General features: G+C 39.2%; 1 protein-coding gene across 1 annotated transcript; it reads right to left on the bottom strand.

The window, feature by feature from the left end:
* Positions 1-3: 3 nt before the first annotated feature.
* Positions 4-16,854, bottom strand: LOC127661575 (collagen and calcium-binding EGF domain-containing protein 1-like). The gene is made up of 11 exons (XM_052152338.1): positions 16,633-16,854; positions 15,269-15,358; positions 6,687-6,739; positions 5,274-5,408; positions 4,993-5,130; positions 3,736-3,863; positions 3,482-3,602; positions 2,141-2,271; positions 1,657-1,692; positions 939-974; positions 4-808 (listed from the first exon to the last, which is right to left on the bottom strand). The coding sequence occupies exons 1-11, from the start codon at positions 16,713-16,715 to the stop codon at positions 620-622; spliced, it is 1,140 nt and encodes a 379-aa protein (XP_052008298.1). The 5' UTR covers positions 16,716-16,854; the 3' UTR covers positions 4-619.
* Positions 16,855-18,458: the final 1,604 nt, after the last annotated feature.

Genomic DNA, 18,458 nt, shown 5'->3' with positions numbered 1-18,458 from the left:
GCCATGAAACAACATCAAATCCTAAGTGTAATATTAGTCAAAACTATGGACACACCTATTCATTCTATATTATTACTTTTCCCCACATTTTAGAGTAATAGGAAAATACTATTTTTTTTTTATAGTAAGTCGTACTGTAGCAAGTCACGCGTATGGCGAAAAGCAAATGTTTACCAATTAAGAGTGCTGTGTTTCATTCCACTTTTGCTGCATTTGCCATTTGATGATGAAAGAAAGCAGATATTTCTGAACCATTAGCGGATGGAACAACATAAAAAATCATTGGGTTCTAGTATTTGTTTTAAATGAATCTACTTCTGAATAAGAACCATTTCTTGATTCCCAACCTTGTTTTCCTGGTCAAGTATTCACCATTCATGTCATATAAAATTGGTGTAAAGTTCATTATGCATATGCCACTCAAATGACACAAAAGCAGTTTTAAGGGTGATAATGTCATATGTAAATCACGTATTCTCCTGTAAGATGGAGTCTACCTATTACTGTAGTCCTCTTCACTTCAGTAACACTTGCCGAGTCTGATAAAGGGGCAGCATTGTGTGATACTGGCCACGTCTTTTTTGCTCTTAATTGACAGGTCTCACTTGGAATGACATGCTCACGTGTTTGGCATCAGCTCTCCCTGTCCTGAAGCCCAGTCTTCGAGCTCTGCCTCTCCACTGGGATGGGTGGGTGCATCCAGAGTTATGTCACGCTGCTTTCCAAACACTTGCTCTTGCAGCTCGATGATGTCATGACGGATATCTGCCATCATCAATAACAGGAAGTCAAAGGAGCCTGGAGGACCCTAAAGAAAAAGAACAACAATAGCCATATAGGACTGAACATACTTTCTTCGCATTTTTCACATTTTAATAATAGTGTTTTACTTGCTGCTAAAATGTTTCATCCAGAGAGGTGATTACTGAGGAACTTACAGGTGCTCCTCTGGGTCCAGTTAAACCTCTGTCACCCTGTAGGGGAAAATATTCACAATCTCACCATAAATGATTCATGAACTGATTCGTGCTGTTTACTTCAAGCATACTGTATTATTTACATCATGTTCTTCTATACTTGTATGACTTTCTTCATGGGAACACAAAATGAGATTTGAAGAGATATGAATTGGGAACTTTAAATTTACTCACCAAATAAAATGTTTTGGGTGAACTATTGTATTCCTTTAAAGGAATGTTCCGGGTTCAGTACAAGTTAAGCTCAATTGACAGCATTTGTGGCATAATGTTGATTACCACAAAAAATATATGTTGACTCATCTGTCTTTTTCTTAAAAAAAACAGTCGTTTTAGGGTTTGTTGACGTTACGTCATGGCAACGAAGTTGTAAAATTGCATAGAAAAGGTTAGCACACTAAAATCATGTTAAAATGCATATTGTTTAAGACTTATGGCTATCATTTTAAAATAGTGAGTATTTAAACATTTACATATTCACTTCCATTGAGAGTGCCTCCCTGAAATATTCCTTGAAAGACAATAAATTGCAAGTATAGGTGAAATATGGTGTTCATTGTCAATGAAAGCAATGTGTTTTCTCTCTCTCTCTCTCTCTCTCTCTCTCTCTCTCTCTCTCTCTCTCTCTCTCTCTCTCTCTCTCTCTCTCTCACACACGCAGAGAAACATGCATATACACCTTCTGTCCATCTTTTCCAGGTGCTCCTGAAGGCCCCTAAAGAATATATAAAAACAAAATATTTTTTTAAATGAATCAGTTGTAATCTCTTGATGGTCATCAATAAAGACTTACACAAAAATGTAAAAACAAATACTATAATACGTAGACATTTTTCTAATCCAATGTTTTGTTTTTCACCTAGACAGTGAGAATATTTATTTATTTTATTTTTATTTAACCTTTATTTAACCAGGAAATAAAAACTCTTGAGATTTAAAATCTCTTTTGCAAGACGGTCCTGGCCAAGACATGCAGCACACGAAGTTAAAACAAAAACATTTAAACATAAAACAAATACTTCAATTACATATACAAAATGTAAACATATCACTTAAAACAATTACAATACATATATATAGGAGGTACAGTTGTAGGGTTTGGAAAATAACCCTACAAAAACTTTGTAAAAGTGATATATAAGACATCAGTAAAACAGATATACCACTGGCCCCCGTCTGCCTCTCTTGATGTGTTCTAGATCAGGCTTTGGCCCCATAGGACCCATGTCTCCTCTGGGCCCCTGGGGGCCCGGCTGTCCTCCATCTCCCTTTTCGCCTCGCTCACCCAGGAGGCCTAAAAATAGGACAAATGTGAATCACAATAATTTCAAAATGTAATTTTATTAATGATTGTTTTCTTGCGTTCATCCAGGGTTTGACATTTTTGGTATTTATAACAAAATAAAATTAGTATCAAATATGTTAAATAGTTCAATCGTTAACATACAAGTAGTTTTGTGTGCTCGTTCTGGGTTTGTTGGGTTGTCTCTAGTCTCAGCCTCAGATGGCATAAACACAGACTGCCCACAGTCCGTTATCTAACCGTCTGATGCTTATAGCACACAAAACACTTTCTCGATCAACTCAGTGCAGATCTGATTGGCTGGTTTAATGGAACTTCCACAGGTAGCCGGACACAGGACATTTTATCAGTCCGCCTGTTTATCAGGTTCCACGTTGATAGAATTAGCGCTTTTCAGAAAGAAATAATCACATCATTTTCCCAAGATTGCCAGGTTAGTGACATCAAATCAATTAAAGGAATGTTCCAGGTTCAGTACAAGTTAAGCTCAATCAACAGCTTTTATGGCATAATGTTGATTAACACAAAAATTAATCCTGACTCATCCCTCCTTTTCTTTAAAAAAAGCAAAAATCTGGGTTACAGTGAGGCACTTAGAATGGAAGTGAATCTGGTGGTTGGTCAAATTTTAAGCAGCTTTTTGCTATCCCTTAAACACAAGCGTGCTGAGCAAGAGAGAAGCCATATATATCACGTGAAGATGAAGGTAATGAAAACTCATGTGCTAGTTTCAAATGTTTTCCTTTCCTTCTTTTCTTGCTGTTTTTATTTGTCAAAATGAAGGAAAACATTTTGAATTAGCAGTCAAAAAACAATGGATGACTGACAAGCATCTGGGGAAGCGATCTTTCGCGCACACGCAGTCTAGCGTGTGAGGAGAGAGAGAGAGTAAGTGAGAGAGAGAGAGAGAGAGACAGAGATTACGCAGGTGAGAGAAGCCGCATTTATATCCGGAAAAGATGAATCGAATTAAACACCAAAAAGTTTCTCATGTTTTAAATAGATCTTAAAAGCGCCATGAACAGCATGTGCAACCACGTCATTATGTTAATGTATTGTACTCAGAAATATGAAATAATGACACCGATACCAAGTACAAGTATTTACCCCCCCATGTATCTGTCCAATAGGGGAACTACCTAGTACTATTGGTGCATCTCTAGCTTTCATGTATGTTCTTTTCACATGTGTTTGTGTGTACCTGGTAGGCCGGGTGGTCCCGGTGGCCCTGGTGGTCCAGTGAGTGTGTGACTATCAGGATTTTTCCCTGTTAATCCAGGAGATGGTTTGTGACTGCTGTTATCCAGACTCAGAGACGAACCCTACGCACACACACAGAACACGCACACAGAGAACACAGATTGTGTACAAGCAAGTGTTTGACTGCATTCATGTAGATGAGATGTGTTTGAGCTCATCTGTGGTGTGTTGATAATGTATGTTTGCGTGTGTTACCTGTGCAGGTGTGTGTCCCAGCAAGAGTTTAATCTGCAGTAAACTGGTTTTCATGTTGATGAAGTCCCGACAGCTGAGAGAACATGATCCAGAACTCATCTGAGTGTCAGATTTTCCAGTTGAGCTCACTGAGGCACACAAACAGGGAGAGATACAGGTCACCCTGTGACTAACAGAGAATAAAATTAACAGCATACTGAACTTAAATGGTTTGTTCACCCAAAAATGTAAATCCTCTCATGATTTACTTACCTTTAAGCCATCCCAGATATGTATAAATTTCCTTCTTCAGTACAACTGAAGCAAAGATTTTTACAAGCACATTTCAGCTCTTTTTGTCCATACAATGCAAGTAAACAGGTGTAGTTAGTCTGCTGGCTATTTGACGGATCAAAAGGCATATTTAGGCAGCATAGGAATCCACATGACTCCAGTCGATCAATAAATGTCTTCTGAAGCAAATCGATAATTAAAACATTTTAAAATTTAAATAGTTGCTTCCAGTTAGCGCTGGATTGCTGTTTGAAATTACCTAACTCTCGCGTGACATTCATTCCTCTGTTGTATACAAAGCTCTGACTTCTCACATGAACACGCCATTTCGCTTACGTTAATGATGCGTCGACTGCTGGCAGGAAGCAATTTTTTTGTAATATAGTAATAAAGATAGTTTTAGTCATCAATGTATTTTTTACACAAACCTATGGATTTGCTTCAGAAGATATTAATTGATCAACTGGAGTCATCTGGATTACTTTTATACTGCCTAAATATGCCTTTTGAACCATCAGCTGGCAGTCTAATGGCTCCTGTTCACTTGCATTGTATGGACATGCAGAGTTGAAATGTGCTTATATAAATCTTCACCTCGGTTCTGCTGAAGAAGGAAAGCCATACATATCTGGGATGGCTTAAAGTTAAGTAAATCATGAGAGGATATAAATGTTTAGGTCAACTAATCATTTAATCACATTATTTGATCAATCTGATTCTGTGTAGTGTAAAACAAAATATATTTTAAGATCAAATGTACATTTTACTTTTAAGTGCTTGTTTTTCGTCAGAATATCAGCCAATTTGCATGTCCCCATTCATCACCATCATTCTATTAAAATCTACCTAAATTGACAATAAAATATAATGCATTTTCTATAATGCTTTATGCATTTTCTGAGAAAAAGCTGAATTTGTCTTTTTCCCTAAACTTTCTCTCCAACCGCCAAACCCTGTCCAACACAGACACACACTGAAACTCACAGTTGTGTTTGGGTGCACAGGAGCGCTGGTCTGATGACAGTGTGTATCCAGAAAAACAGCTGCAGCGGAAACTTCCAGCAGTGTTTTCACACACCTGATCACACACTGTGCTGTTAGACTCCTCACACTCATCCACATCTGTATAACAGAGAGAGATAAAAAGAGAGGGTTTAAATGTGTGTCTAAACACAGCATGATACTTCCACAATACCTGCATCAAAACAGCAGTAAAAATGTGTGTGTGCGTGTGTGTGTGCGTGTGTGTGTGTGTTCACACTAACCTAAGCAGTATGGATGCAAGTGCTGACGATGTCTCACTCGGTCAAAACGGTAACCATGGTAGCACGTGCACAACACCCGACCGAAGTTATCAGTACACTGCTGCTCACAAGGGGAGCCTTCACAAACGTCCACATCTGCACACACACACACACACAGTTGTGTTTCCATGTTTTATGGGGACTTTCCATAGACATAATGGTTTTTATACTGTACAAACTTTATATTCTATCCCCTAAACCTAACCCTACCCCTAAACCTAACCCTCACAGAAAACTTTCTGCATTTTTACATTTTCAAAAAACATAATTTAGTATGATTTATAAGCTGTTTTCCTCATGGGGACCAACAAAATGTCCCCACAAGGTCAAAAATTTCGGGTTTTACTATCCTTATGGGGACATTTGGTCCCCACAAAGTGATAAATACACGCTCACACACACACACACACACACACACACACACACACACACACACACACACACACACATTATTATAATTGTTCAATATAAAATAAGGTAAACTGACAGCTTTTGTGGCATAATGTTGATTACCAAAAAAAACCCTTCACCTTTTCTTTAAAAATGCAAAAATCGAGCCTAAAGTGAGGCACTTACTATGTAAGTGAATGGGGCAATTTTTGTAGGGTTTAAAGGCACAAATATGAAGCTTATAATTTTATAAAGGTACTATCATTAATTCTGTTAAAACTCATGTATTATCTGAGTGGTAAAGTTGTTTAAATCATAATTTTTACAGTCATTTTATGGTTTGTTTGGGGGGGGGGTTCCTCCCCAATTTGGAATGCCTAATTCCCAGTCCTCATGGTGGCGTAGTGACTCGTCTCAATCTGGGTGGCGGAGGACGAATCTCAGTTGCCTCAGCGTCTGAGACCGTCAATCACGTGGCTTGTTGAGCGCGTTACTGTGGAGACATAGTGCTTATGGAGGCTTCACGCTATTCTCTGCGGCATCCATTCACAACTCACCATGCGCCCCACCAAGAGCGAGAACCACATTATAGTGGCCACGAGGAGGTTACCCCGTGTGACTCTAACCTCCCTAGCAACCAGGCCAATTTTGTTACTCAGTACGACCCTGGATTCAAACTTGCAAATCCAGGGGTGGTGGTTAGCATCTTTACATGCTGAGCTACCCAGGCCCTCTTAGGTTTTTAGAGTTTGTTGGCGGTTTGGCCCCATATACTTCCTTTGTAAGTGCCTCACTTTATTATAAAGAAAAGGAGCAGGTAAAAATTATTTATTGTAGAAATCAATATTTTAATGCAAATGCTGTCGATTGAGCTTAACTTGTATTGAATCTGGAATATTCTTTAAATTGTATTATTTGTATTTGTTAATATAATATTAATATTATAGACTAAAACATTAGAACCAAACTGAAGGTTTTACTTACTTTCTGGCACACACTGTCCCATCACAAACCTGAAGCCTTCACAACACTTCCTCCTGCAGAGAGACATGAGAGAATCAGTACATTCAACGTTAAAGCAGAATGTCATTTCAGCGTTGCCAAAAAGAATTGCAAAAATAGAGACCTAGTCAGTGTTCAAGAGGTGATGGCTGCCACATGCCTCTATCAGAGAAAAGTGAGGGTGATTCCTCATTCAGCCAGTTTTTAAAACTGATCTATTGTCCATTTTAAATCCAAGCAACACTTATGCTACCTCTACTTCCACACTGCAGTTAAAGTCCATTAACAGCTGCAAGACACCAAACTATTGTTTGGAAGTGACTCCAGTATTTCATTCACACAGATGAATCATTTGTGGGCTTCACTTCTGCATTTAAATGTGCCTGTTACTTGTGTGCATTGCCTAAATCCCCCCTGACTGTGTTTCCTCATTCTCTCTCTCAAGACACATCTGGGTCCAATCACACATCACAATTCAGGAGTTTCACAGGTCAACATTTATTGAAATGACGCATTGAAATTAAAGTGTTCAAAAGGCAACTCAGAGTGATGTTTTTCATGAGGCCAGACAGTTATGGTGAATGAAGCATGTACACAAATTTTCCTGCATCCCTTAGTCCTGACGCCACAGACACGCACCAAAAAGACAAGATGTGTCAAATGTTGCCAGATTGCGACTGTAAATGTTTATATGATCTTGTAAATTCAAGGGTTTAGTATTAAACATGAAGAACCAGTGCTTCAACATATGCATGGAAAAGTTTTACAAGATTTTGCCTCATCTGGATGTAGATTTCAATTGTTTAAGATAAGAAAATTACTCTGTATGTTTGGTGAAAAACCCTCTGGGATTTGAGGAAATGCACTGTGAGGGCAGTGATGATAGAGACGGAAACAAAGAGGGAAATGTCATGGCAGAGATAGATGCCAACATGTTAAGGAAGTCAGAGTAACAAAAACGGATGAGAAAGGGAGTGACATCTGTCTGTCACCAATCACAGCTGGAGCTCATAGACATGAAAACACTAGAAGAAAGACTAAACTGATGAAGATGTGGAGGAAGAGCTTTACCTCCTAACTGACTGCAAATATGATGCCATTAGACAGACATATTTGACAAAAATTAGACATTTCTAAATGAACTCCAACAAGCAAGGAATGAAGGCAAACTCTCTCTCTTCTTTTGGGAGTGAAGGCAACACAGTTTGTGTCCACATGTCATTTAACCCACACTGCCACCACACATTTCTTCCCACTTGGGAAGTGTGCTACGCACCCCGTTAAAAGGGTACGGCTCTAGGTGAATACAGCGGATGTGGTTCCGACACGGACAAGACAGAAGTTTGTCATTAACTTGTACTCATTTTTTGAGATAAGAAATAAGTTGTTTGAGTAAGCAAACTCTCTAAATGGAGACATAATCCATAAAAAAAATTAACTGTGCCCACCTGTAGGAAATAGAATGAAGTGACGAACTAACCAAAGATCACATCCACACTCATAAGTTTTCTTTTGAAAACGCTTCTCAAAGTTTTGGCCATCCGATCCACAATGAGACTGTGTTTTTGACAGCGAAAACTGACTTTTTTGAAAACCATTTTAAAAAATTAATTTAGCATTCCTTCAAAGGCGACAGTACGTTTACTTGGAATTGCTGTCTGACAATGGAACACGAAGACCTTTTGCGTTTCAGACCGTACATGGAACCACACTTTTTTGTATGCGCAGTAAGGAGACTTAAGAGTTTTCGTACATCTTAGTGTGGACAAGCAACTTTTGGAAAATGCTTGAAAAGTGAGTGCTTCAAAAACCAAAAAAGGGTTTTCAAATGTATCCGCATTAATGTGGACATAGCCAAAATGCTATTCCTTACCATTCTACCCCAATTTAACCACTGCAGGTCACTGTCTGTCCAATCATTCCTATTTAATTACTATTGAGATTTTCTTTATTTTATGTTTTATCTGATTGTTCTCTGCATTTATTTTGCCATTTGTTTGCAATCATTTGTGTGATTTATTTTTTATGTGTGTATGATCAAAAGACATTACATGAAGTAGTACAACCTGAAATCACCTACATTTCAGCCAACAGCTGAATATGTATTAATAATACAATATAGTATAATATAGCATACATGTAATGTAAAAATGCAGAAAAAAGATTAAGGGTTAGGGAATTCAATGGAATCGAAATCAATGGAAAATCCCCACCAGGATAGAAAAGGTGAGTGTGTGTTGAAGGTCAGAGGTCAGAGCCCTTGAGGAGCAGCAAGGGTCAATAGATCAGGAGGTCACCGTCTATGTAAAAGAAACTTGACTGAAAAATAAAAATAGGCTGAAAAATCTTTAACTACTGTGTACCTAAGCATTTGATACAATGTACTTTTTATGTACATACGTATTGTTGTACATATGTAAATTTACTTACAAATACCTGCATGTAATTACATCTGTAGTAACACTGTTAACATTACCCCTAATCCTAAACCTAACCCTACCCCAACACTTCTCCTAAATCTACTCGTACCTCAACCTCTGTAGCAGCAAATGTTAATCTTGTGAGAATCACAAGAATGCAGAACAACATGTAGTTACACTATAAGTACATTGTATTGTATGTATTTTAATGTTAATACATAGTAGTTAAAGACGTATAATATAAAGTGGGACCAAATCTTCTAGTGGGACGCCAACCTTCACAGCTTCACATATACTTCAGTATTACCAAAGACTTGTAATTAAGATAAAAGGTAAAGAGGCGGAACTGGAGGAGGTGTTTAATATTCTCTCGGTCCCTCACACCTCTATAACCCACCACACCAACAGATATCCCATTAAGCACTGCTACCACAGCTGTGATCAAAAACGGCCCCCCTGAACTCTCGTTTCCTCTCAGTGGATTTGCAGTCAGATTGCCAGTTGTTCCACAGCGCTCCTGCCAGGACACTGAAGCTGAAATTCAAACAGATCTAAACTCAGTTTCTGAGAGGAAAACTACATTCATTCCACAGCAGCACAAATCTCAACACCGCTTACTGCTGAAAGCATGCTGGAAATATGGCATGGAATGGCATTACCATAGATTTTGGACATGTACCATAGTAGTATTTAAAGTATATCGGAACACCATGTACATACCATGGTATATGAACATGGTTGGTAAAATAAAAATAGACACAAATGGGTTATTTGTTGACAAACAATAACAGAATAGAGCAGGGCCGCCGCTAGCCAAATTGATGCCCTACGCAGAGTTGATACGAGTTGAAATTGATGCCATACGATCGCGTGATACGAGCGTGACGTGATCATCTGTGTTCCGCAACTGCTTTCAGGTCCTTGAATAACGTATAACGTCTGAGTAAGCGCAGACGGTGGACTTTCTAATGCCCTCCTAGGGTAAGATGGTGCCCCCCTAGGTAGTTGTCTGCTTATAGGGAGCGGCGGTACTGGTATAGATCTATGTGAATAGCATAGCTGATATAATTTGGTCTTGGAAGTACTGGCTGAGAAATCTTTGTTTTGACTTTTGATTGCAGACTTTGGTAGCAAATCTGAGCGCAGTTTAAGACATTGGTGAGTCAAGTCAAGTCAAGTGGTTTTTATTGTCGTTTCAACCATATACAGTTAGTACAGTACACAGCAAAACGAGACAACGTTCCTCCAGGACCATGGTGCTACATAAAAACAACAAAGGACCAACACAGGACCACATGAGACAACACAACGAAATAAAATACATATATAAAAAAACCTATATATACCTATATAAAGTGCACGTGCAAACATGTGCAAAAAGTACAGGACAGTACAACAAATTTCTGACAATGAACAGGACAATAGACTGTGCAGCGCCGGCCAGTACTCAGTAGTGCAAAAAGATGATAGTTTCTAAAAATGTAAACATAACATACTATGAGATAGTGTTCTATGCACATAGCAGTTATTGAGGTAGCAGACAGTTATAAAGTGACAGTAATTAAAGTGCAACTCAGAACACGTGTGTGTCAAACCAATCTCTGAGTATTGAGGAGTCTGATGGCTTGGGGGAAGAAGCTGTTACACAGTCTGGCCGTGAGGGCCCGAATGCTTCGGTACCTCTTGCCAGACGGGAGGAGGGTAAAGAGTTTGTGTGAGGTCGTCCACAATGCTGGTTGCTTTGCGGATACAGTGTTTTTTGTAAAGGTCTTTGATGGAGGGAAGAGAGACCCCAATGATCTTCTCAGCTGTCCTCACTATCCTCTGCAGGGCTTTGCGGTCCGAAACGGTGCAAGTCCCAAACCAGGCAGTGATGCAGCTGCTCAGGATGCTCTCAATAGTCCCTCTATAGAATGTAGTGAGGATGGGGGTTGGGAGATGTGCTTTCCTCAGCCTTCGAAGAAAGTAGAGATGCTGCTGGGCTTTCTTGGTGATAGAGCTGGTGTTGAGGGACCAGGTGAGGTTCTCCGCCAAGTGAACACCAAGGAATTTGGTGCTTTTGACGATCTCCACAGAGGAGCCGTCGATGTTCAGTGGAGTGTGTTCACCTTGTGCTCTCCTAAAGTCAACAACCATCTCTTTTGTTTTGTCGACATTCAGGGACAGGTTGTTGGCTCTACACCAGTTTGTCAGCCGCTGCACCTCCTCTCTGTATGCTGACTCGTCGTTCTTGCTGATGAGACCCACCACGGTCGTGTCATCGGCGAACTTGATGATGTGATTCGAGCTGTACATTGCTGCACAGTCGTGAGTCAGCAGAGTGAACAGCAATGGACTGAGCACACAGCCCTGGGGGGCCCCAGTGCTTAGTGTGGTGGTGGTGGAGATGCTGTTCCCGATCCGGACTAACTGAGGTCTCCCAGTCAGGAAGTCCAGGATCCAGTTGCAGAGGGAGGTGTCCAGGCCCAGCAGGTTCAGCTTTCCAATCAGGTGCTGGGGAATGATTGTGTTGAATGCTGAGCTGAAATCTATGAACAGCTTTCGAACGTATGAGTCCTTATTGTCTAGGTGGGTGAGGGCCAGATGGAGGGATGTGGTGATGGCATCGTCCGTTGAACGGTTTGAACGATACACAAACTGCAGTGGGTCTAGTGAGGGGGGCAGCTGGGTCTTAATCTGCCTCATGACGAGCCTCTCGAAGCACTTCATGATGATGGGTGTAAGTGCGACGGGACGGTAGTCGTTGAGGCAGGACACTGAAGACTTCTTTGGCATGGGGATGATGGTGGTGGCCTTGAAGCACGTTGGAACGACAGCGCTGCTCAGAGAGATGTTGAAGATGTCGGTAAGAACATCTGCTAGCTGGTCTGCACATCCTCTGAGCACTCTGCCAGGAATGTTGTCTGGTCCAGCAGCCTTCCGTGGGTTGACTCTACGTAGAGTTTTCCTCACATCTGCCATGGTAAGACAGAGCACCTGGTCGTTGGGAGGAGGGGTGGACTTCCTCGCCATCACGTCGTTCTGCACTTCAAACCGAGAGTAGAAGTCGTTCAGCGCATCTGGAAGGAAGGCATCTTTGTCACAGGCAACTGATGTTGTCCTGTAGTTGGTGATGGCCTGGATGCCCTGCCACATGCGCCGCGTGTCACCGCTGTCCTGGAAGTGACTGTGGATTCTCTGGGCATGTGCGCGCTTTGCCTCTCTGATTGCCCGTGACAATCTCTTCTGAGATCTCTTCTGAAACTCTAGTGGAGACACATGTGAGATTACATGTGCCTTCTCAGGAGAAATATATAAGAAGCAGAAGACTTAAGCAAAATTCTAAATTTGCTCTCCATTTGATTTAATTTCAGTCTAGGGGGAAAAAAGAGAGATTAAAAATATCTAGTTTTTTATTTTTTATGGGCTCAATTTGTGCATGCAGCACAAACACACGAGAGAGAGAGAGAGAGAGAGAGAGAGAGAGAGAGAGAGAGAGAGAGAGAGAAATGCCTCTAGACTCCTCGTCTCCTGCTTTAAATTTTATCCCCCATTTAATGGCTGAAACTCTAAAACCCCAAATGCCCAACAGGCCGATGACACATGACCCTTTGCCCTCCAACCAAAGCTCCCCTTAATTTCTGACCCTGATTTAAAGAGTCCACTTAAACCACTGGAGTGGAACTGCTCACTTACACTGAGTCCAGTTTGCGTGTCTGTGGACCAAATTTGTATAAACTCTACTAATGTGTGATGGCCGTTCAAAGACACTGATAATGTCTAAAGAGACAATAAAGCTCTGTTCTATATGTATACAGAGGGGAACTTTAGACAGCAAATTTGTCAAATTTGTTATGACAGAAAGTAGACTTACATTGGGAGTGGTGTTTGTCTTTGTAAATCTCACTGCCATGATGCTAGTGTTGTGGGTAGTTGCTATGGTGTTCTTTCTGGGTGGTTATTGCTAGGTCACCTATTTTATCATCCACCAGGCATAATTCGCAAGTTTGATTGCTTAAATTGAATCTCTGTTTCTGTCTTTCCATTTTGAACTTTTCACAATTTAAGAACCACAAAGAATAATGCCAACAATATGCCTGAAAGTCCAGCCTAGGTTTGGCAGCAAACCTTTAAACTGGCATCTCCAAACACCACAATATTTAATAATCTCACCTCTTGTCTGTCCTCAATTGCAGGCTTGTGAAATAGTTCAGACTCTTACACTGAAGATCTGTGTAATGAATGTTACACTCATACTGTCTGATACGATACATGTCAAGGTCTCTTATTCACACAGTACATTACATAACAAGAATATTACAAATGTTCTCTATCTGCCAACAAACCTTCTGCACATTCTCAACATTTTCTACATCAGGCAGGAAGTTTGGAACAGTTATAGCAGAAAAGAAAAGAGCAACGTCAACATTCTGCTAAACTTTTCCTCATGTGTTACATGGAAGGAAAAAAGGAATACAGGTTTGAAGCAATATAAGGGTGAGTAAATGATTACAGAATTTGTATTTTTTGGATGAACTAGCTCTTCAGATATGCAGTTCTTTGTTGGTAAAGAGCCTCGAGTGAGATTTTATTTGGCCCTAGTGCGATCAACGATCCAAACCAAAAAACAAAAGTTGTTTGGAAGGACAATTGCATAACACATACAACCATTCTGTTCAGGACAGTCACGCAATTCTAACTTACACCAAAATCACAGGGATCTGGGATGACCTTATACTCTTAGATGAACACATGAAATAACTTATTGGGAAAACATATACTAGTACTAGTTAAGTAAAACTCCAATGAAACTCAAACTTTGTTGCATCTCATAACCCTGAAGGTGAACAAGCTCTCTGTTAAACCAGTACCCATATTGAAAAATGAAGCTTATAGATGTGTGTGAGATGTTGTTTAGATAACATCGGTGCTCTAATTGTTCTGGTCGGGCTCCAGGGGTCTGTTTATTGTCTTGCTCTGGCAATGGAAATCATATGGTCTTCAACACATTATCCTCCCGAGACCCGAGCATGACTGCTCTGTGAATTTACCATTTCCCTTTTTGATTTGTAACTATTAGCACCTAATAAACATGCAAAAATAAAAAATAACCTTCTAGAGTAAATATTTTTCCTTAAAATTTATGGCGATATATGTGGACAATGGGACCAAGTTGTGAAATTTTAAGTAATACCAAGCTATCAAATCGGTTAATATGTTTCCAGGAGTGTTGGTTATTCATGTTTTTTTGGGACACTACAGACATCACAGCTGATTTTCTGTAAAGCTGAATAAATAATTCTGATTCAAAGCAATGACCAGCATCATCCAATCACTGCCAACCACATTAAAATAAAATGATACATTATAAATTCTGAATCTATGTACTGATTATCATTGTACCATGTCTGCCAAATACGCTGAGTGGTCCAAACATCATCTGAAGCCTGAAACTGAACTTTTGTTAGAAGTTTGGATTGAATGCACTTAGCTGCATAGCTATTGGATGGTCCCTTGATCCCCATTTAGTGAATGACTTAATCTCCAGTGTGCACTGGTCTCAGAACAGTTTGAAAAGACTTATTTTCATCCTAACCTCCATATAAAGCCTCTGAAAGCAAAATGTTTTAGCTTTTGAATGAACTCATTGATTCTCAATGTGATAATGCACAGTAAATATAGGATTTCTAAGGACATTGTGTTCAGCAGCGTGTCGTTTTGAAGTCTCTCAAATTTTGCCTGGATGAAACTAGAGACTCTAATCTTTAGTCTCAAACAGGTTTAAATGTAAAAACTGTTGGTGTATCTCCCAAAGACAAACTCAGATGGGGTAACCTCCTCGTGGTCACGATTAAGTGGTTCTCACTCTCAATGGGGCGTGTGGCAAATTGTGCATGGATTGCGGAGAGTAGCATGAGCCTGCACATGCTGTGGGTCTCCACGGTGTCATGCACAACGAGCCACGTGATAAGGATTGACTATCTCAGAAGCGGAGGCAACTGAGACATGTCCTCCGCCACCTGGATTGAGGCAAGTAACTGCAACACCACGAGGACCTAGTAAGTAGTGGGAATTGGACATTCCAAAATTGGGGAGTAAAAGGGGATGAATAAAATAATATAGAAAAAATCAAGTAAAGGTTGTTTTCAGATGAGTGACGTGTACCTGAGACATGTGCTTCTGTGTCCTCCAGCTCTTGTGCACGGATACTCCACAGTCAAGATCTTATTCACTGGACACTCGCTACTGTTAGAACTGAGAGAGAGGAAATGTTTTGTGTAACATTGCTCATTTGTACCAAGAAATTAAAAGCTTACAAAATAAGAATTTTAGCAGAACCATAGTAAAGTGATAATATCAAATGGTAATACCATGGTCCTTTGCCACACTACCAGTCAAAGGTTTGCTTTTTGTCTAAAAGACTGAAGCTTAAATTTTTTTAGACACATTTTTTTTTATAAAACTTTAAAAGTTTTAAAGCTGGTGCTGAGAGTGAAGTAAAAGCAGTCAAAAAGTGTCCAGTTCAATACAATTGCATTGCAAGTACAGCTCAATTGACTGCATTTGTTGCGTAATGTTGATTACCATGAAAAATTATTTTGAATCATCCCTCCTGTTCTTTAAAAAAAAAAAAAGAACAAGAAGAACAAGAAGGAAAAAGCTAGGCTACAGTGAGGCACTTACAGTGGAAGTGAATGGGGCCAAAGCGTTGCGTCATCATGGCAACGAAGTTATAAAATTGGAAATAACGTTACACAGAAAATTTTATTACGCAATTTTATCACACTAAAATCATGTTTACACACATATTGTTTATGTCTTGTGACTATAATTTTGAAACCGTGAGTATTTGAACGTTTACGGATTGACCCCATTCACTTCCATTGTAAGTGCATCACTGCAACCCAGATTTTTTCTTTTCTTTAAAGAAAAGGAGGGACAAGTCGAAAATAATTTGTGGTAATCAACATTATGACATAAATGCTGTCGATTGAGCTTAACTTGTATTGAAACCGGAATATTCCTTTATAATTTGGACAGTTTATAATTACCAGACTTTCATTCTAAACTGTATTCTTCTATTTTACTATTGTTCTAAATTACATAGTAATAATATAGAATGAGTATGTGTATCCAAACTCGACTGTGTACCATGTTACTGATTCTGAAGGATTACCATATTCATGTACCATGTTATTTACATGGCATTGCACACCAAGATACTCTATAGAATGCCATGGTATTACCATGGTATGCCCAAAAACCATTGCATACCGATGATCATTTAGCCTTAATCAGGTGTTTTTTAAAAAGACTGAACTAAAAAATAAATACATTTAAGCTGAAACGGACAAAAAAAAATACAAGAACTTCTCAAATCTCTGAACTCCAAGACTCCCAAATGCACCCCGCGCGCTGTTCCCACGACACAAGCGCTGATGTGAAGAGAGGATTAAACACAAAATCCTTGAGAAATATCTCACGGTCAGAGGAAACACACACACACTCGCACATGGTCAAACACTCACCCTGAGGTGCCGAACGCGTTCACGCAGCATGTCCACACAAACACACACAAGACGCCAAACGGTGCGCGTAAGACTCGAGTCATTTCACTGCCGGATTCAATGTGGAAACAGTCACGGTGATTCCACGCGTTAAATAAGAGCGCCGAACTAAAGAAATGAAAAATCTAAATCAGACTATCATCTGTACCCTGTAGTCCGGTTAACTCACTGCTGTGTGTCTGTGTCGCGCGCTCTTGACTTGTGCATTGAAGCGCGTGAGTAAGCGCTCACTAATCCCTTATTCCATCCTTCAAGAAAAGAATGCCATTACACATGCACCTCCTCCTCTTCCACAGGATGAGTGTGTTTAACACTTCACAATAATGTTAACATGTAAAAAATATATAATTTGATATGGTTTATATTTTATAATAATAAAAAAATATAACAATCACATACAGGATTTAAAAATATATATTTGTATGTTTTATGAAAGTTGCATGAATGTTTCATTTCTAACCATTTAAATGTACATTAAATAAGTGTACATTAACATATAGCCATTATGCATACAGTAAAAAAGTCGGCATTCATATTATCAATGAAAGACTTTACGTGTTGAATTTAAAGTGACAGTTCACCCAAAAATGAAAATTCTCTCATCATGTACTCACCCTCATGCCATACCAGATGTGTATGACTTTCTTTATTCTTCTGAACACAAACGAAGATTTTTAGAAGAATATCTCAGCTCTGTAGGTCCTCACAATGCAAGTGGATGGTGGCTAGAACTTTGAATATCCAGAAAGCACGTAAAGGCAGCATAAAAGTAATCCATAAGACTCCAGTGGATAAATCTATATCTTCAGAAGGGATATTATAGGTGTGGGTGAGACATTTTTCTAAAAGTGTTCGTTTGAATTCTGCAAAAGAAAGAAAGTCAAACGCATTTGGGATGATATGAGGGTGAGTAAATGATGAGAGAATTTAAATTGTTTGGGGTGAACTATCCCTTTAAAGTGTTCAAATGTTCTCAAGAAGATCTAATGAAGATAGCTATCAATTTTTGGAGAAATGTTTAAAGTTTCAGTTTTGTAACTATGAATTATAAATGATAAAAAAAAAACAGCCAAATACAATGTTTATATTGGGTTGGTGGGTTATGAATGAATAGTTAATTTATATACCAACAATATATTTCATACAATGTGTAACCTGCATCCTCTGAACAAAGTAATTCATAATAGCTAACACCAAAATAAATGAGCTGTATTGATGGATATACTGTAACAGTCAAAAGCTTGTCAATTTGCTTTTGTACAGTAGACCTGCACCTGCTAAATATTAAATCATTTTACCCTTATTTTTATAGTGATTTAAGGAAATCTGTACACTAAAATTTGTCTTAAAGTTTCATAATATAAAAAAATAATAAAGCATTACATTGCCTTCAGATAAACAACTGTTTGCAGATGCTTTCATGATATTTATCTGTATGTATGAAAAGCAGATATCTGAAACACAGTTACGAGAAGAGAATGTCTTTCTGCAAAACACTGAGCATGAATGTCTCCCTGATGGGCTTTCTGGCCTCAGTTCAGTTAAAACACATGGTTTTGTTCATGACAAATGAATATTCCTTAGTACAACCCAACCAGTGCCAACCCAAACCAAAACCCAAACCTAAACCAGCAACCCTGGACCAAAAACACATTCAATAACAAACCTCACAAAAAATTCACCCTCATTCCCAACGGTATAAAATAATGCATAAAATACATAAAACCGCATTATTAAACAGCCACATTGAGACATGGCTGTAGAAATGACAGGCTTTGGTTCATTAT

This window comes from Xyrauchen texanus, chromosome 21 (genome assembly GCF_025860055.1).
Source record: "Xyrauchen texanus isolate HMW12.3.18 chromosome 21, RBS_HiC_50CHRs, whole genome shotgun sequence".
In the NCBI taxonomy this organism is placed as follows: Eukaryota; Metazoa; Chordata; class Actinopteri; order Cypriniformes; family Catostomidae; genus Xyrauchen; species Xyrauchen texanus.
The sequence above is the reverse complement of the archived record's forward strand: the minus strand, read 5'-3'. Positions and strand labels throughout refer to the sequence as shown.